At 47.1% G+C, this 19,535-nt stretch overlaps 1 protein-coding gene across 1 annotated transcript in view; it reads right to left on the bottom strand.

The window, feature by feature from the left end:
* LOC139582222 (uncharacterized) overlaps nucleotides 1–1,428 on the bottom strand; it is a 35,650-nt gene extending 34,222 nt beyond the window's left edge. Inside the window, exons 1-3 of the mRNA XM_071412188.1 lie at nucleotides 1,250–1,428; nucleotides 694–1,023; nucleotides 310–588 (exon numbers count right to left, since the gene is read on the bottom strand). Of these exons, the coding sequence (XP_071268289.1) occupies nucleotides 310–588; nucleotides 694–1,023; nucleotides 1,250–1,376 (736 nt within the window). The 5' untranslated portion in view covers nucleotides 1,377–1,428. The remainder of the gene's footprint in view (nucleotides 1–309; nucleotides 589–693; nucleotides 1,024–1,249) is intronic.
* Nucleotides 1,429–19,535: the final 18,107 nt, after the last annotated feature.

Genomic DNA, 19,535 nt, shown 5'->3' with positions numbered 1-19,535 from the left:
TACCCAGGACCCAGTTCACACATCATACAGATGGGACTATTTAACCTGGGACAGGAGAGATGACATCATCACTATCAGTGCTCTTGTCTTCAATATCTAATTCAGTAGGAGAAGAACATCCTCTTTTAGTGTATTTAAATAACCCATCATCATCATCATCATCAGACACAGCAGTAGGTTTCATATCAAATTAATCATTAATCACTAATATTATATCAGGAGAATGAATCATGTTTAATATTCAACTTTAATATCATCACAGATCTTGTGAACTTATTCATATTCTAGGAGCATAACAAGAACACATACCTGAGAATGTGGAGGTGAAGTCAGTGGAGATCTTCACGTTTCCCTCTTCAGTCAGCGTGCACGTCCACTTCCTGTTGTTGTCCTCCCTCTGGAGTGTCACAGTCAGAGTGATGTCACAGGGAGAACGCTGTGTGACCTGGACATTAGTACCTGTTTCAGGCACCCAGCTGAGACTAACTCCTGGGTTGCACCTTTCATGTCCCATAAAGGTGAGCAGAGAACACCGTAACGTCATATCTACATTAGACTTCAGATCTGTCACTGGTGGGGTAGAGGAGACTGAGAAAGAGACAAAGGTATACAGTACTTGTTGGCTGTTTTCACATAGCATATGATAATTAACAACATACTTGTACCCAGTGACATTTAAACAGTAATACTCACTAGTTAGAACAGACAGAAGAACAGGAGCATCCTCTCTTTGTGGTGGTCCAGTCTCTGTAAGGTATTGTCGACAAGTGTAGAGTCCAGCATCCTCAGCTCTGACATCACTAACACGTAGAGAACAGTCAGACCCCACACTCAGTCTGTCTGCTCTCTCTGTCTTCTCAACTTTGATCTTCCCAAATTCAACTTCTTCAATAGTACCAGTAGATACATCTCTGTTATAGTTCCATATAGTTGAGGAACAGTCTGGATTAACCACATTGTTACACGGCAGCCTGACATCATCTCCCTCTCTGGAGAACATAGAGACAGTTTCTCCACTGACACCTGACAAGAACATAATATCAGGTCATTATTTTGAATACAGATTAGAATAGAGATGGCGACCATTAATATACTTAAAAGGTTTTCACATAAATGGAGTCACCATATCCACCGAATGTCACAACAAAAATGTTTACTCAACCAAAGAAATTATACAATATAAATATATATATTGTTTTCTGAGATGGATAGTTTGCATATTATTCTCTAAATATCGCACTGGTCTCACCTGTTAGCAGATATAAAAGGGACCCAAGCAGTCCCAAAACAGCCATTTTAACCATTGTCCTCTCCCTCACTCTCTCCTTTGCTTCTCTCTCTGTCAGAGTGTCTCTGCACAACAAGTTTCTCACCATACACAACTCACTGGGCACATATGTCAATTCAATGTCTATTCCACATTGGTTCAACGCAATTTTGTTGAAATATTGTGGAAACAATGTTGATTCATCCAGTGTGTGCCAAGAGGGAAGTTTCTCTATCACCATAGCGTAATTTCCTTGTGGTGATATGGGGGACAGTTTCTCCACTGACACCTGACAAGAACATAATATCAGGTCATTATTTTCACTCTGGGGAACATAGTTTCTCCTCTGACACCTGGAAGGAGTATGACATCAGATAATTATTAACTGGTAATACAGATTACATTATATTTCATAGGTATTCTTATTGATATTCTTCAGTGTGAATAATAGTGTAATATACTGTCTAATATACAATAGTGAAGATAAGAGTAAACAGATACACAACAGAAATGTCATCATAATATTAGTAAAATGTAAACTGAACTAGTTTGGCTGTGTGAAATAAATGTGTTTTATGATCTCTAATGACATATTCTTACTCTCTCTCCTCTGTCTTACCTGTTAGCAGGTACAAAACGGTCACAAGCAATCCCCAAAATGAATGATGGACGTCAGCCATGATCCTCTCTCTCGCTCTTCTCTGTTTCTGTCTCTCCTCTGTCAGAGTGTCTCAGCTCTACAAGTTTCTCCTCTGTCAGAGTGTCTCAGCACTACAAGTTTCTCCTCTGTCAGAGTGTCTCAGCACTACAAGTTTCTCCTCTGTCAGAGTGTCTCAGCTCTACAAGTTTCTCCTCTGTCAGAGTGTCTCAGCACTACAAGTCTCTCCTCTGTCAGAGTGTCTCAGCACTATGAGTTTCTCCTCTGTCAGAGTGTCTCAGCACTACAAGTTTCTCCTCTGTCAGAGTGTCTCAGCACTACAAGTTTCTCCTCTGTCAGAGTGTCTCAGCACTACAAGTTTCTCCTCTGTCAGAGTGTCTCAGCACTATGAGTTTCTCACCATACAGCAGCATCTCTACTCACCACTATAGCATCACTTCCTCAACGTGGTCATGTTTTTATCTAGTTTCTGACACCTTGGTGAGAATCCTCCAGCTCACCAGCAGTTGAAGGCCTTCTTCACATGTATGAGAGTCTGTATTAGTGATGCAGGGATATGGCATTAATGTGCTCATATTCAAGTGGTGATCGGTGCCGTTTACTTGGATGACTGTCATTCATGTTCCAGTCACCCAGCTCAGTGTAACATTGATACGTTTAGGCTACTACATGATACTAGAATGAATAAACCCCTGATCACATGCAAATACAGGTCAATTTCCTCGTAGCCATAAACAAACAGCATGATCACTTTGCTTGTTAATTCCTTCTCACATCTACACTCTCCTCCTCTCACCTTTTCCCTTCGCTTGTGGGATCCAGTGCAGAACACATCAGCTGTCTGTGACCAGGCAACTAAACATTTCCAAGCCAAACCTTCATATCATAACCGCTAACCGCTACACACAGCCTACATCATTGTCATTATATTAGCTAAGGTCAGTCAATATAGCTACGAGAACTAACGCGTTAATAAACCCTCTACAATAATGCAGTAGAGTGTACAGTTAGCAAGCTGGCCCCAGTGGCAATAAATTAATAAAATAAAAAGTTTACCTTGACTTGGAAAAGTTGGACCGCCATAGCCTGCTAGCTAAAATAGCATCCCTCTTTTTGAGCCAGGTGTTTGAGTAGAGCTACACTAGCCTACTCAAACATACAACTAAACACAACCCTGCCAAGCAGCACTGCTTCTTGACACAATGTGCACCAATGTGTCTGAGGAATCACTGTACACATGGCGACCGTGTCAGCGTGCATTGCTCCCGGCTCGCCACAGGAGTAGCTAGAGTGAGATGAGACAAGGACAACCAGGCAAACCACACCCTCCCCTAACTATCTAAATAGTTTACAGGACGGAAATATGTCAAGTGACAAAGTCAAGTGACATAGTCAACACGTCAACATGACATATCAGTGGAATCAAGTCTCTTGTCTCTCCAGGATTGGAAGTCATTCAGAGACTCTGCTGCCACATCATTGGCACTTCCTACAACTTCCTCCCAAGACCTTCAGAGTGCTCCTGTACCACCACCTGTCCTCTGAACAAGTGTCTAACCCCGACACAGAGACAGTATGATCTGAGTTCAATGTAACAACCATTTTCTCATTTTGTCTGTCATAGTTGAAGTGCACCTATGATGAAAATTACAGGCCTCTCTCATATTTTTAAGTGGGAGAACTTGCACAATTGGTGGCTGACTAAATACTTGTTTGCCCCACTGTATGTATGTCTGCAACTGGTTCTCTTTGTGGTTATTTCAGCTCAGACCACTTCTGTTTTTCTGTTGCTGAGCAGAGAGAGAAATAGAGAAGGAGAGAGGAGAGAGGAGAAGAGAGCAAGGCAGATGAGAAGAGAGTACAGAGGAGAGGAGAGGAGAGGAGAGGAGAGGAGAGGAGAGGAGAGGAGAGGAGAGGAGAGGAGTAAAAGAGAGAGCAGAGTAGAGGAGAGAGAGGAGAGAAGAGGAGAAATTAGTAGAGGAGAGATAAGAGAAGAGGAGAAGAGAGAGGAGAGTAGAGGAGAGAAGAGAGAAGAGTAGAGCAGGAGAGAGGAGAGCAGAGGAGAATAGAGTAGAGGAGAGGGGAGCGTAGAGGAGAGAGGAGAGAGGAGGAGAGGAGAGAGTAGAGGAGAGAGGAGAGTAGAGGAGAGATGAAAGTAGAGGAGAGAGGAGACTAGAGGAGAGAGGAGACTAGAGGAGAGGAGAGAAAAGGGTAGGAGAGGAGAGGAGAGGAGAAGAGGGGAGAGAGGGGAGTGAGAAAGGAGAGAGGAGAGTGGAGGGGAGAAGAGAGGAGAGTGGAGAGAGGAGAATAGAGGAGAGGAGAGAGATGAGGAGAGAGGAGAGCAAAGGAGAGAGGAGAGCCGAGGCGAGAGGAGAAGAGAGCAGAGGAGAGGAGAAGAGGGGAGAGGGGAGCAGGGAGCGTGGAGAGAGGAGAGGAGAGTAGAGTAGAGTAGAGTGGAGAGTAGAGTGGAGAGTAGAGTAGAGTAGAGTGGAGTGGAGTGGAGTGGAGTGGGGTGGGGTGGGGTGGGGTGGAGAGGAGAGGAGAGGAGAGGAGAGGAGAGGGGAATAGAGAGGAGAGCAGAGGAGAGTAGAGAGAGGAGAGTAGAGAGAGGAGAGTAGAGAGAGTAGAGGAGAGAGGAGGGTAGAGTAGAGGAGGGGGTGAGTAGAGTAGAGGAGAGCAGAGGAGAGGAGAGAGGAGAGTAGAGGAGAGAGGAGAGAGGAGAGGAGAGGAAAGGAGAGTGGAGGGGAGTGGTGGAGGAGAGAGGAGAGTAGAGGAGAGAGGAGAGTAGAGGAGAGAGGAGAGTAGAGGAGACAGGATGGAAGAGGAGAGGGAAGAGTAGAGGAAAGCAGAGGAGAGGAGAGGAGAGAGGAGAGAAGAGAAGAGGGGAGAGGAGAGTAGAGAGTAGAATGGAGGAGAGGGGAGAGTAGAGTAGGAGAGAGGAGATGAGAGAGGAGAGGAGAGGAGAGGAGAGAGGATAGAGGAGAGAGGACAGTAGAGGAGAGAGAAGAGTTGAGGAGAGAGGAGAGTAGAGGAGAGTAGGTGAGCGAGGAGAGTAGAGGAAAGTGGAGAGAAGAGGAGAGTAGAGGAGAAGAGGGAGAGAGAGGAGAGTAGAGGAGGAGAGATAAGAGATGAGGAGAGTAGAGTAGAGGAGAGAGGAGAGTAGAGGAGGAGAGAGGAGCAGAGAGTAGAGAAGAGAGGAAAGGAGAGTAGAACAGAGTATAAGAGAGAGTAGGAGAGAGGAGGCGAGAGGAGAGGAGAGGAGAGGAGAGATAAGAGAAGAGGAGAGAGGAGAGAGAAGAGTAGAGAGGGGAAGAGAGAGGAGAGCAGAGGAGAATAGAGTAGAGGAGAGGGGAGCGTAGAGGAGAGAGGAGAGAGGAGGAGAGGAGAGAGTAGAGGAGAGAGGAGAGTAGAGGAGCGATGAAAGTAGAGGAGAGATGAGACTAGAGGAGAGGAGAGAAAAGGGTAGAGGAGAGAGGAGAGGACAGGAGAGGAGAGGAGAAGAGGGGAGAGAGGGGAGTGAGAAAGGAGAGAGGAGAGTAGAGGGGAGAAGAGAGGAGAGTGGAGAGAGGAGAATAGAGGAGAGGAGAGAGATGAGGAGAGAGGAGAGCAAAGGAGAGAGGAGAGCCGAGGAGAGAGGAGAGGAGAGTAGAGGAGAGGAGAAGAGGGGAGAGGGGAGAAGGGAGCGTGGAGAGAGGAGAGGAGAGTAGGAGAGAGGAAAGGAGAGTGGAGAGTATAACAGAGTAGTGGAGAGAGGAGGAGTGAGGAGGAGAGATGAGGGTAGAGGAGAGTAGTGGAGAGGAGAGAGGAGAGTTTAGGAGAGAGGAGGAGATGGGAGAGAGGAGAGTGGAGAGGAGGAGAGGAGAGGAGAGGAGAGGAGAGAGAGCAGAGGAGAGGAGAGGGGAGAGGAGAGGAGAGTAGTGGAGAGGAAAGGAGAGAGGAGAGCAGAGGAGAGAGGAGAGTAGAGGAGACAGGAGAGAAGCGGAGACAGGAGAGAAGCGGAGAGAAGAGGAGAGGAGAGAGGAGAGAAGAGGAGGGAGAGAAAGAGAGAGAGGAGAGGAGAGAGGAGGAGAGAGATGAGGAGAGGGGAGAGTTGAGGAGAGAGGAGAGGAGAGAGGAGATTAGAGGAGGAGATGAAAGAGGAGAGTAGAGGAGAGAGGAGAGTAGAGGAGAGCGAAGGAGAGAGGAGAGCAGAGGAGAGAGGAGAGCAGAGGAGAGAGGAGATCAGAGGAGAGAGGACAGTAGAGGAAAGAGGAGGAGAGAGAGGAGAGAAGTGGAGAGGGGAGAGGAGGAGAGGAGAGAAGTGGAGAGGAGAAAGGGGAGAGGAGAGAAGTGGAGAGGGGAGAGGAGGAGAGGAGAGTAGAGTAGAACAGAGGAGATGAGAGAAGAGGAAAGAAGAGAAAAGAGTAGAGTTGAAGAGAGAGGAGAGGAGGAGAGAGGAGAGTAGAGAAGAGAGCAAAGGAGAGAGGAGAGCAAAGGAGAGGGGAGAGGAGAGGAGAGAGGATAGATGAGGAGAGAGGAGAGTAGAGGAGAGAGGAGTGTAGAGAAGAGAATTAAAGAGAAGAGGAGAGAGGAGAGTAGAGGAGAAAGGAGAGTAGAGGAGAAAGGAGAGTAAAGGAGAGCGGAGAGTAGAGGAGAGAGTACAGAGTAGAGTAGAGTAGAGTAGAGTAGAGTAGAGTGTAGAGTAGAGTAGAGTAGAGTAGAGTGGAGTGGAGTGGAGTGGAGTGGAGTGGAGTGGAGTGGAGAGGAGAGGAGAGGAGAGGAGAGGAGAGGAGAGGAGAGGAGAGGAGAGGAGAGGAGAGGAGAGGAGAGGAGAGGAGAGGGGAGGGGAGGAGAGGAGAGGGGAATAGAGAGGAGAGCAGAGGAGAGTAGAGAGAGGAGAGTAGAGAGAGGAGAGTAGAGAGAGGAGAGGAGAGAGGAGGGTAGAGTAGAGGAGGGGGAGAGTAGAGTAGAGGAGAGCAGAGGGAGAGGAGAGGAGAGAGGAGAGTAGAGGAGAGAGGAGAGTAGAGGAGAGGAGAGGAAAGGAGAGTAGAGGGGAGTGGTGGAGGAGAGAGGAGAGTAGAGGAGAGAGGAGAGGAGAGAGGAGAGTAGAGGAGAGGGAAGAGTAGAGGGAAGAGTAGAGGAAAGCAGAGGAGAGGAGAGGAGAGAGGAGAGAAGAGAAGAGGGGAGAGGAGAGTAGAGAGTAGAATGGAGGAGAGGGGAGAGTAGAGTATGAGAGAGGAGATGAGAGAGGAGAGGAGAGTAGAGGAGAGAGGATAGAGGAGAGAGGACAGTAGAGGAGAGAGGAGAGTTGAGGAGAGAGGAGAGTAGAGGAGAGTAGGTGAGCGAGGAGACAGGATGGAAGATGAGAGAGAAGAGTATAGGAAAGAGGAGGAGAGAGAGGAGAGTAGAGGAAAGCAGAGGAGAGGAGAGATGAGAGGAGAATAGAGAGGAGAATGGAGGAGAGGTGAGAGTAGAGTAGGAGAGAGGAGAGTAGAGGAGAGAGGATAGAGGAGAGTAGAGGAGAGAGGAGAGTTGTGGAGAGAGGATAGAGGAGAGGAGAGGAGAGAAGAGAGCAAAGGAGAGAGGAGAGCAAAGGAGAGAGAAGAGCAAAGGAGAGAGGAGAGAGGATGGATGAGAGCAGAGAGAGGAGAGTAGAGGAGAGAGGAGAGTAAAGGAGAGAGGAGGAGGGAGAGGAGGAGAAAGTAGAGGAGAAAGGATAGTAGAGGAGAGAGGAGTGTAGAGGAGAGTAGAGGAGAGGAGAGAGGGAGAGAGAGATGAGGAGAGAGGAGAGTTGAGGGAGAGTAGAGGGGAGTAGAGGGGAGTGGAGAGCGGAGAGTTGCGGAGAGTATAGGAGAGAGGAGAGGAGAGGAGAGGAGAGAGGAGAGTAAAGGAGAGAGGAGGAGGGAGAGGAGGAGAAAGTAGAGGAGAGTAGAGGAGAAAGGATAGTAGAGGAGAGAGGAGTGTAGAGGAGATAATGAGAGAGAAGAGAGAAGAGGAGAGTAGAGAGAAGAGTAGAGGAGAGGGGAGAGGAAAGCGGAGAGAAGAGGAGAGAGGAGTGTAGAGGAGATAATTAGAGAGAAGAGAGAAGAGAAGAGGAAAGAGGGTAGAGTAGAGTAGAGTGTAGAGTAGAGTAGAGTAGAGTAGAGTAGAGTAGAGTAGAGTAGAGTAGAGTGGAGTGGAGTGGAGTGGAGTGGAGTGGAGTGGAGAGGAGAGGAGAGGAGAGGAGAGGAGAGGAGAGGAGAGGGGAGGGGAGGGGAGAGGGGAATAGAGAGGAGAGCAGAGGAGAGTAGAGAGAGGAGAGTAGAGAGAGGAGAGTAGAGAGAGGAGAGTAGAGAGAGTAGAGGAGAGAGGAGGGTAGAGTAGAGGAGGGGGAGAGTAGAGTAGAGGAGAGCAGAGGAGAGGAGAGGAGAGAGGAGAGTAGAGGAGAGAGGAGAGTAGAGGAGAGGAGAGGAAAGGAGAGTAGAGGGGAGTGGTGGAGGAGAGAGGAGAGTAGAGGAGAGAGGAGAGGAGAGAGGAGAGTAGAGGAGAGGGAAGAGTAGAGGGAAGAGTAGAGGAAAGCAGAGGAGAGGAGAGGAGAGAGGAGATAAGAGAAGAGGGGAGAGGAGAGTAGAGAGTAGAATGGAGGAGAGGGGAGAGTAGAGTAGGAGAGAGGAGATGAGAGAGGAGAGGAGAGTAGAGGAGAGAGGATAGAAGAGAGAGGACAGTAGAGGAGAGAGGAGAGTTGAGGAGAGAGGAGAGTAGAGGAGAGTAGGTGAGCGAGGAGACAGGATGGAAGATGAGAGAGAAGAGTAGAGGAAAGAGGAGGAGAGAGAGGAGAGTAGAGGAAAGCAGAGGAGAGGAGAGATGAGAGGAGAATAGAGAGGAGAATGGAGGAGAGGTGAGAGTAGAGTAGGAGAGAGGAGAGTAGAGGAGAGAGGATAGAGGAGAGTAGAGGAGAGAGGAGAGTTGTGGAGAGAGGATAGAGGAGAGGAGAGGAGAGAAGAGAGCAAAGGAGAGAGGAGAGCAAAGGAGAGAGAAGAGCAAAGGAGAGAGGAGAGAGGATGGATGAGAGCAGAGAGAGGAGAGTAGAGGAGAGAGGAGAGTAAAGGAGAGAGGAGGAGGGAGAGGAGGAGAAAGTAGAGGAGAAAGGAGGGGAGAGGGGAATAGAGAGGAGAGCAGAGGAGAGTAGAGAGAGGAGAGTAGAGAGAGGAGAGTAGAGAGAGGAGAGTAGAGAGAGTAGAGGAGAGAGGAGGGTAGAGTAGAGGAGGGGGAGAGTAGAGTAGAGGAGAGCAGAGGAGAGGAGAGGAGAGAGGAGAGTAGAGGAGAGAGGAGAGTAGAGGAGAGGAGAGGAAAGGAGAGTAGAGGGGAGTGGTGGAGGAGAGAGGAGAGTAGAGGAGAGAGGAGAGGAGAGAGGAGAGTAGATGAGAGGGAAGAGTAGAGGGAAGAGTAGAGGAAAGCAGAGGAGAGGAGAGGAGAGAGGAGATAAGAGAAGAGGGGAGAGGAGAGTAGAGAGTAGAATGGAGGAGAGGGGAGAGTAGAGTAGGAGAGAGGAGATGAGAGAGGAGAGGAGAGTAGAGGAGAGAGGATAGAGGAGAGAGGACAGTAGAGGAGAGAGGAGAGTTGAGGAGAGAGGAGAGTAGAGGAGAGTAGGTGAGCGAGGAGACAGGATGGAAGATGAGAGAGAAGAGTAGAGGAAAGAGGAGGAGAGAGAGGAGAGTAGAGGAAAGCAGAGGAGAGGAGAGATGAGAGGAGAATAGAGAGGAGAATGGAGGAGAGGTGAGAGTAGAGTAGGAGAGAGGAGAGTAGAGGAGAGAGGATAGAGGAGAGTAGAGGAGAGAGGAGAGTTGTGGAGAGAGGATAGAGGAGAGGAGAGAAGAGAGCAAAGGAGAGAGGAGAGCAAAGGAGAGAGGAGAGCAAAGGAGAGAGGAGAGAGGATGGATGAGAGCAGAGAGAGGAGAGTAGAGGAGAGAGGAGAGTAAAGGAGAGAGGAGGAGGGAGAGGAGGAGAAAGTAGAGGAGAAAGGATAGTAGAGGAGAGAGGAGTGTAGAGGAGAGTAGAGGAGAGGAGAGAGGGAGAGAGAGATGAGGAGAGAGGAGAGTTGAGGAGAGTAGAGGGGAGTAGAGGGGAGTGGAGAGCGGAGAGTTGCGGAGAGTATAGGAGAGAGGAGAGGAGAGGAGAGGAGAGAGGAGAGTAAAGGAGAGAGGAGGAGGGAGAGGAGGAGAAAGTAGAGGAGAGTAGAGGAGAAAGGATAGTAGAGGAGAGAGGAGTGTAGAGGAGATAATTAGAGAGAAGAGAGAAGAGGAGAGTAGAGAGAAGAGTAGAGGAGAGGGGAGAGGAAAGCGGAGAGAAGAGGAGAGAGGAGTGTAGAGGAGATAATTAGAGAGAAGAGAGAAGAGAAGAGGAGAGAGGAGAGTAGAGGAGATTAGAGGAAAGTGGAGAGAAGAGGAGAGTAGAGGAGAAGAGGGAGAGAGAGGAGAGTAGAGGAGGAGAGATAAGAGATGAGGAGAGTAGAGGAGAGAGGAGAGTAGAGGAGGAGAGAGGAGCAGAGAGTAGAGAAGAGAGGAAAGGAGAGTAGAACAGAGTATAAGAGAGAGTAGGAGAGAGGAGGCGAGAGAAGAGGATAGGAGAGGAGAGGAGAGGAGAGGAGAGCAAAGGAGAGCAAAGGAGAGCAAAGGAGAGCAAAGGAGAGAGGAGAGCAGTTGTAGCTGCTTTGCGTGATGTATTGTTGTCTCTACCTTCTTGCCCTTTGTGCTGTTGTCTGTGCACAAAAATGCTTATACCATGTTTTGTGGTGCTACCATGTTGTTTTGCCACCATGTTGTCATGTTGTGTTGCTACCATGTTGTTTTGCCACCATGTTGTCATGTTGTGTTGCTACCATGTTGTCATGTTGTGTTGCTACCATGTTGTTTTGCCACCATGTTGTCATGTTGTGTTGCTACCATGTTGTGTTGCCACCATGTTGTCATGTTGTTTTGCCACCAGCTGACACACGGATAAAGGGTCAAGAAAAACCAGGAAGAGGAAGAGAGGGCTGGAAGGATCTATGAACCGTAGAGAAAGACACAATAGATATTGGCTGGATTTACCGTGTATGAGCTGGACTGTTTTGGACTTACCTGTTGGCGTTTGGACCTGGACCTACCGAGAACCCGATTCGTGTACCGAACCCTGCTATCCTTGACCTTGCCTACGACCTGGGTGGACCAGGACGGAGAAACAAACACACAGGTACTGTCCTGTTCGAAAGAACTGTCATTCTGGGGTAATTTGGTGACAGTTTCCCACTTAATTTGTGACAAACGCTCATAACCTTGAAGAGGTTTGCCACACGTGGTGGAGAATGTGGGCATATGGACTAACCATTCCGCTGGTTAGGTAGGAAATAAAAGTTCAGTTAGCACTCCAAAGGGGAGTCAGGTTTTTTTTTGTGGCTTTGTTTGGTTAGGACAGTTTCTCAGGATAATGAGTATGGAGGGAGCCATACAGGCCCTGTTACAAGCGGCGGCCACCCAACAAGAGGCAACTAAAGCTCAACAAATAGCTCATCAGGATGCAATGCGAATGTACCAGGACACGTTACAGGTCCAGCACCTCACCAACCAGCTGCTCAGAGAAGAGCAAGAGAGAAACACCCGGGAGTTAAGAGAAGGCCTAAAGGGGCTAGCGGACCAAATTGGGTCTCAATTACCAGCTGCAAATACCCAGAGGCCAGAGGCATTTTTTCTTCAAAAAATGACAGCACAGGATGATGTGGAAGCATATCTTACCACCTTCGAAAGGACTGCAGAGAGGGAGAAGTGGCCGAAAGAAGAATGGGCAGGGCTTCTGGCACCATACCTGGCAGGGGACGCTCAAAAAGCGTATTTCGACCTGGAGTTGAAAGATGCACAGGATTACGATAAACTAAAGGGAGAGATTCTGGCTAGACTGGGAGTGACCGATACCGTGAGGGCACACCGCTCCACCAGTGGTCCTACCGATCTGGACAACCTCCCCGAACACAGATGTTCGACTTGATTCACCTGGCACGGAAATGGTTGCGACCGGAGACCCGTTCCTCCGCCGAGATTGTCGAGACCCTCGTACTCAACCAGTTTCAGCGAGGTCTACCCCAAGAAGTGCAACGATGGGTTGGCCAGAACGAGGTACTTTCCGTCGACCATCTCGTGGGCCTCTTCTCCCTGTGCTGGACTAAGACTTTCAAACTGTCTGTAGCTTTATTGATTCAGTAACAGAGGACAGTATAAATGTTTTTATAATTGATGTTCATCTAAGATATCACATTGTTTGGAAGATGTATTAATTAGTTGTATTCTCATCTTTTAGTATATTTTTAAACACCTTCATTTTCTTGCATGCAGTAGGAGTGAAGATATCAATGAAACAAAGGTTGATGTCTATGATACGTATTATTTTATTTTTTCTATGAATGAAGTTCATTGGTTTCGTTTAATAAGCATTTCTTTGCCTAGACAGACTTAAAAGGAGCACAATGCTTTTTCTAAACATTTTAATATATTTCTGAAACAGTTTTTCAATAAACAAATACTATATTTAAAACTCGTTGTTCGATACTGTCAGGTTTTGGCTGTTCAGGTTTTGTTCACTAGATGTCCCCCTTGCACCTTTTTTGTACCTTTTGTTTTTTCTTGCTCCAATTATTGTTTGCACCTGTAAGTCATTCCCTTGTTAGTATTTAAACCCTGTGTGTTCCTTAGTTCCTTGCTCAGTGTTTGTAAGTTAGCACCCAGCCCCAGCCCAAGCCTTGTTTTATTCAGTGTTTTCTCTTGTTGGATTTTCCAGAGGTTCTCTGGTTTAGTTTTGTGTATTATTTGAGTAGTCTTTTGAGGTTTGTTTTTCCCTGCTGTTTTTTACCACTTTGTGGAGTTTCTTTAGTATTTTGGAGGATTTCCATTTTTGTGCCTTTTGGCTTGATTTTTGGACATTGTGGTTTTAGTTTCTTTGCCTGGAGATTTTGTTCTTTATTAAACCACTATCGCTAGTACTGCTGTGTCTGCCTCATCTTCTGGGTTCTGACGATTATTAGTCACTGTTTCTCGCACCGGGTCCTGACAGATACAGGCGTTTTCTGTACACTTCTACAATGTATGGTAAAGCATGGATGCATTGGCCTAATTTAATGTCTTACAAGCTAGTCAGCAACACGTTATTGTTCTTCCCACAACGCAAAAAATGGACTGCAGCCGACAGCTTCTTTCCAAATGACGTCACACACTCCCTTTATCAGTTTGAGCTGCAGCTGGGTTTCTCTCCGGGTACGGTGGTGTGTGACAGTAACCAAGTCCCTGGGAGGTTGAGGTTGGTGAATCGAGTGAGCTGAGGAGCTCTGGGCTGTTGTGCGTTATGTTGAACAGGTATCCTCACTGAGTTTGGTATCGATATGGTTCTCCTGGGGGAGACCGGGGCCACCAGGTTGTCTAAGGAGGGGTGTGCTGTCCCAGGTCGGAAACGAAGCAGGCCAAAGCCCTGGTGCCCTCCAGTAGTGGGATAGTGCCTATGAGTAGATGCTGCAATCCAGCCTTGGCAAGACATCGCAATCTATTTGTGAGCCATGACCAGCCTTTCAAAGCACTTCATGGCTACCGGCGTGAGTGCTACAGGGCGGTAATCATTTAGGCAGTTACCTTTGCTTCCTTGAGCACAGGAACTAGGGTGGTCTGCTTGAAACATGTTAGTATTACAGACTCAGTCAAGGAGAGGTTGAATATGTCAGTGAAGACACTTGCCAGACGGTCAGCGCATGCTTTGAGTACACGTCCTGGTAATATGTCTGGCCCCACGGCTTTGTGAATGTTGAACTGTTTAAAGGGGTTGTTTACATCGGCTACCAAGAGTTGTTATCATACAGTTGTCCGGAATTCTGGTGCTCTTATGCATGCTTCAGTGTTGCTTGCCTCGAACTGAGCATAAAAGGCATTTAGCTCGTCTGCTAGGCTCGCGTCATTAGACAGCTCACAGCTGGGTTTCCCTTCGTAGTCCGTAATAGTTTTCAGACGAGTGTCAGAGCCGGTGTAGTAGGATTCAATCTTAATCCTGTATGGACGCTTTGCCTGTTTGATGGTTCGTCTGAGGGCGTAGCGGGATTTCTTATAAGTGTCCGGATTGGTGTCCCGCTCCTTGAAAGCGACAGCTCTGGCCTTGAGCTCGATGCTGATTTTGCCTGTAATCCATGGCTTCTGGTTGGGATATGTACGCACGGTCACTGTGGGGACGATGTCATCGATGCACTTATTGATGAAGACGATGACTGAGGTGGTATACTCCTCAATGCCATTGGATGAATCCCGGAACATATTCCAGTCTGTGCTAGCAAAACAGTCCTGTAGCATAGCATTCGCGTCATCTGACCACTTCTGTATTGAGCGAGTCACTGGTACTTCCTGCTTTAGTTTAGCTTGTAAGTAGGAACCAGGAGGATAGAATTATGGTCAGATTTGCCAAATGGAGGACGAGGTATAGCTTTGTATGCGTCTCTGTGTGTGGAGTAAAGGTGGTCTAGAGTTTATTTTCCTCTGGTTGCACATGTGACATGCTGCAAGAAATGAGGTAAAACAGATTTAAGTTTGTCTGCATTAAAGTCCCTGGCCACTAGAAGCGCCTTTTCTTGATTAGCATTTTCTTGTTTGTTTATAGCCTTATACAGCTGGTTGAGTGCCGTATTAGTAAAGCATCGGTTTGTGGTGCTAAATAGATGGCAATGAATAATCTTGGTAGATAGTGTGGTCTAGAGCTTATCATGCGTCACTACCTGCGTCACTACCTGTTGAGTCTGCAGACGTGTTGCTGTGCGTTTTGCTGCCAACTTTACTTTTTATTTTTTTATTTTTTTATTACCGTTTATATTTTTAGTTTTTCCATCGCAACTTTTTTCCCTCATTCAACTTTTTCACTCCGGACGCTTTATCTGGACATGGTTCGTCAACACCTTCAACAGCCGAAGCTAAGTACTAACATTTAACATGATGTCTTTTAATTGCAGTCGCTGTACTCATAATATACAGGAGAACGATCGCCTTACGGCGAGAATAGCTGTGCTACAGGCCCAGCTTCAGACGCAATCGTTAGGCAAGGGTAATTTCAGTGTAGGAAAGGAAGAAACAGCGTCTGTGCCACCAGTAAGTACAGATAGTAACGTTAGTATAAATCCCCCCCGCACAGTCCCCGCAGCCGGACAACTTTCTCATGGCTTCTGGAGGGAAATGCTGTTGGAATGCTCAACCGGTGTCGCTCATTCAGCCGACAGAAACTTTCAACCGGTTCTCCCCATTATGTAGCGAGTCGGAGTCTGAGTCTGAGTTTTCTCTTGTCTCTACTCCTCCCGTTACGGGGTCTGAGACGCCGAAGGCTCCCACCATTAGCTCTGACAAATTGAAAACCCTAGTCATTGGCGACTCCATTACCCGCAGTATTAGACTTAAAGCGAATCACCCAGCGATCATACACTGTTTACCAGGGGGCAGGGCTACCGACGTTAAGGCTAATCTAAAGATGGTGCTGGCTAAAGCTAAATCTGGCGAGTGTAGAGAGTATAGAGATATTGTTATCCACGTCGGCACCAACGATGTTAGGATGAAACAGTCAGAGGTCACCAAGTGCAACATAGCTTCAGCGTGTAAATCAGCTAGAAAGATGTGTCGGCATCGAGTAATTGTCTCTGGCCCCCTCCCAGTTAGGGGGAGTGACGAGCTCTACAGCAGAGTCTCAGCACTCAATCGCTGGTTGAAAACTGTTTTCTGCCCCTCCCAAAAGATAGAATTTGTAGATAATTGGCCCTCTTTCTGGGACTCACCCACAAACAGGACCAAGCCTGACCTGCTGAGGAGTGACGGACTCCATCCTAGCTGGAGGGGTGCTCTTATCTTATCTACCAACATAGATAGGGCTCTAACTCCTCTAGCCCCACAATGAAATAGGGTGCAGGCCAGGCAGCAGGCTGTTAGCCAACCTGCCAGCTTAGTGGAGTCTGCCAATAGCACAGTCAGTGTAGTCAGCTCAGCCATACCCATTGAGACTGTCTGTGCCTCGACCTAGGTTGGGCAAAACTAAACATGGCGGTGTTCGCCTTAGCAATCTTATTAGGATAAAGACCTCCTCCATTCCTGCCATTATTGAAAGAGATCGTGATACCTCACATCTCAAAATAGGGTTACTTAATGTTAGATCCCTCACTTCAAAGGCAGTCATAGTCAATGAACTAATCACTGATCATAATCTTGATGTGATTGGCCTGACTGAAACATGGCTTAAGCCTGATGAATTTACTGTGTTAAATGAGGCCTCACCTCCTGGTTACACTAGTGACCATATCCCCCGTGCATCCCGCAAAGGCGGAGGTGTTGCTAACATTTACGATAGCAAATTTCAATTTACAAAAAAAAAAATGGCGTTTTCGTCTTTTGAGCTTCTAGTCATGAAATCTATGCAGCCTACTCAATCACTTTTTATAGCTACAGGCCTCCTGGGCCATATACAGCGTTCCTCTCTGAGTTTCCTGAATTCCTATCAGACCTTGTAGTCATAGCAGATCATATTCTAATTTTTGGTGATTTTAATATTCACATGGAGAAGTCCACAGACCCACTCCAAAAGTCTTTCGGAGCCATCATCGACTCAGTGGGTTTTGTCCAACATGTCTCTGGACCTACTCACTGCCACAGTCATACTCTGGACCTAGTTTTGTCCCATGGAATAAATGTTGTAGATCTTAATGTTTTTCCACATAATCCTGGACTATCGGACCACCATTTTATTACGTTTGCAATCGCAACAAATAATCTGCTCAGACCCCAACCAAGGAGCATCAAAAGTCGTGCTATAAATTCTCAGACAACACAAAAATTCCTTGATGCCCTTCCAGACTCCTTCTGCCTACCCAAGGACGTCAGAGGACAAAAATCAGTTAACCACCTAACTGAGGAACTCAATTTAACCTTGCGCAATACCCTAGATGCAGTTGCACCCCTAAAAACGAAAAACATTTGTCATAAGAAACTAGCTCCCTGGTATACAGAAAATACCCGAGCTTTGAAGCAAGCTTCCAGGAAATTGGAACGGAAATGGCGCCACACCAAACTGGAAGTCTTCCGACTAGCTTGGAAAGACAGTACCGTGCAGTACCGAAAAGCCCTCACTGCTGCTCGATCATCCTACTTTTCCAACTTAATCGAGGAAAATAAGAACAATCCAAAATTTCTTTTTGATACTGTTGCGAAACTAACTAAAAAGCAGCATTCCCCAAGAGAGGATGGCTTTCACTTCAGCAGTAATAAATTCATGAACTTCTTTGAGGAAAAGATCATGACCATTAGAAAGCAAATTACGGACTCCTCTTTGAATCTGCGTATTCCTCCAGGGCTTAGCTGTCCTGGATCTGCACAGCTCTGCGAGGGCCTGGGATCGGGAGAGACACTTAAGTGTTTTAGTACTATATCTCTTGACACAATGATGAAAATAATCATGGCCTCAACCTTCAAGCTGCATACTGGATCCTATTCCTACTAAACTGCTGAAGGAGCTGCTTCCTGTGCTTGGCCCTCCTATGTTGAACATAATAAACAGCTCTCTATCCACCGGATGTGTACCAAACTCACTAAAAGTGGCAGTGATAAAGCCTCTCTTGAAAAAGCCAAACCTTGACCCGGAAAATATAAAAAACTATCGGCCTATATCGAATCTTCCATTCCTCTCAAAAATTTTAGAAAAAGCTGTTGCGCAGCAACTCACTGCCTTTCTGAAGACAAACAATGTATACGAAATGCTTCAGTCTGGTTTTAGACCCCATCATAGCACTGAGACTGCACTTGTGAAGGTGGTAAATGACCTTTTAATGGCGTCAGACCGAGGCTCTGCATCTGTCCTCGTGCTACTAGACCTTAGTGCTGCCTTTGACACCATCGATCACCATATTCTTTTGGAGAGACTGGAAACCCAAATTGGTCTACACGGACAAGTTCTGGCCTGGTTTAGATCTTACCTGTCGGAAAGATATCAGTTTGTCTCTGTGAATGGTCTGTCCTCTGACAAATCAACTGTACATTTCGGTGTTCCTCAAGGTTCCGTTTTAGGACCACTATTGTTTTCACTATATATTTTACCTCTTGGGGATGTTATTCGAAAACATAATGTTAACTTTCACTGCTATGCGGATGACACACAGCTGTACATTTCAATGAAACATGGTGAAGCCCCAAAATTTCCCTCGCTAGAAGCCTGTGTTTCAGACATAAGGAAGTGGATGGCTGAAAACTTTCTACTTTTAAACTCGGACAAAACAGAGATGCTTGTTCTAGGTCCCAAGAAACAAAGAGATCTTCTGTTAAATCTGACAATTCATCTTGATGGTTGTAAAGTCGTCTCAAATAAAACTGTGAAGGACCTCGGCGTTACTCTTGACCCTGATCTCTCTTTTGACGAACATATCAAGACTGTTTCAAGGACAGCTTTTTTCCATCTACGTAACATTGCAAAAATCAGAAATTTTCTGTCCAAAAATGATGCAGAAAAATTAATCCATGCATTTGTTACTTCTAGGTTAGACTACTGCAATGCTCTACTTTCCGGCTACCCGGATAAAGCACTAAATAAACTTCAGTTAGTGCTAAATACGGCTGCTAGAATCCTGACTAGAACCAAGAAATTTGATCATATTACTCCAGTGCTAGCTTCCCTACACTGGCTTCCTGTTAAGGCAAGGGCTGATTTCAAGGTTTTACTGTTAACCTATAAAGCATTACATGGGCTTGCTCCTACCTATCTTTCCGAGTTGGTCCTGCCGTACATACCAATACGTACGCTACGGTCACAAGACGCAGGCCTCCTAATTGTCCCTAGAATTTCTAAGCAAACAGCGGGAGGCAGGGCTTTCTCCTATAGATCTCCATTTTTATGGAACAGTCTGCCTACCCATGTGAGAGACGCAGACTCGGTCTCAACCTTTAAGTCTTTACTGAAGACTTATCTCTTCAGTAGGTCATATGATTGAGTGTAGTCTGGCCTAGGAGTGTGAAGGTGAACGGAAAGGCTCTGGAGCAACGAACCGCCCTTGCTGTCTCTGCCAGGCCGGTTCCCCTCTCTCCACTGGGATTCTCTGCCTCTAACCCTGTTACAGGGGCTGAGTCACTGGCTTGCTGGTGCTCTTTCATGCCGTCCCTAGGAGGGGTGCGTCACTTGAGTGGGTTGAGTTACTGACGTGATCTTCCTGTCTGGGTTGGCGCCCCCCCCTTGGTTTGTGCTGTGGTGGAGACCTTTGTGGGCTATACTCGGCCTTGTCTCAGGATTGTAAGTTGGTGGTTGAGGATTTCCCTCTAGTGGTGCGGGGGCTGTGCTTTGGCAAAGTGGGTGGGGTTATATCCTTCCTGTTTGGCCCTGTCTGGGGGTTTCTTCGGATGGGGCCACAGTGTCTCCTGACCGCTCCTGTCTCAGCCTCCAGTATTTATGCTGCAGTAGTTTGTGTCGGGGGGCTAGGGTCAGTTGGTTACCTGGAGTACTTCTCCTGTCTTATCCAGTGTCCTGTGTGAATTTAAGTATGCTCTCTCTAATTCTCTCGTTCTCTCTTTCTCTCTGAGAACCTGAGCCCTAGGACCATACGTCAGGACTACCGGGCATGATGACACCTTGCTGTCCCCAGTC

Source organism: Salvelinus alpinus, chromosome 8 (assembly GCF_045679555.1).
Source record: "Salvelinus alpinus chromosome 8, SLU_Salpinus.1, whole genome shotgun sequence".
NCBI lineage: Eukaryota > Metazoa > Chordata > Actinopteri > Salmoniformes > Salmonidae > Salvelinus > Salvelinus alpinus.
Note: the sequence above shows the minus strand (reverse complement) of the source record. Positions and strands in the feature narration are given on the sequence as shown.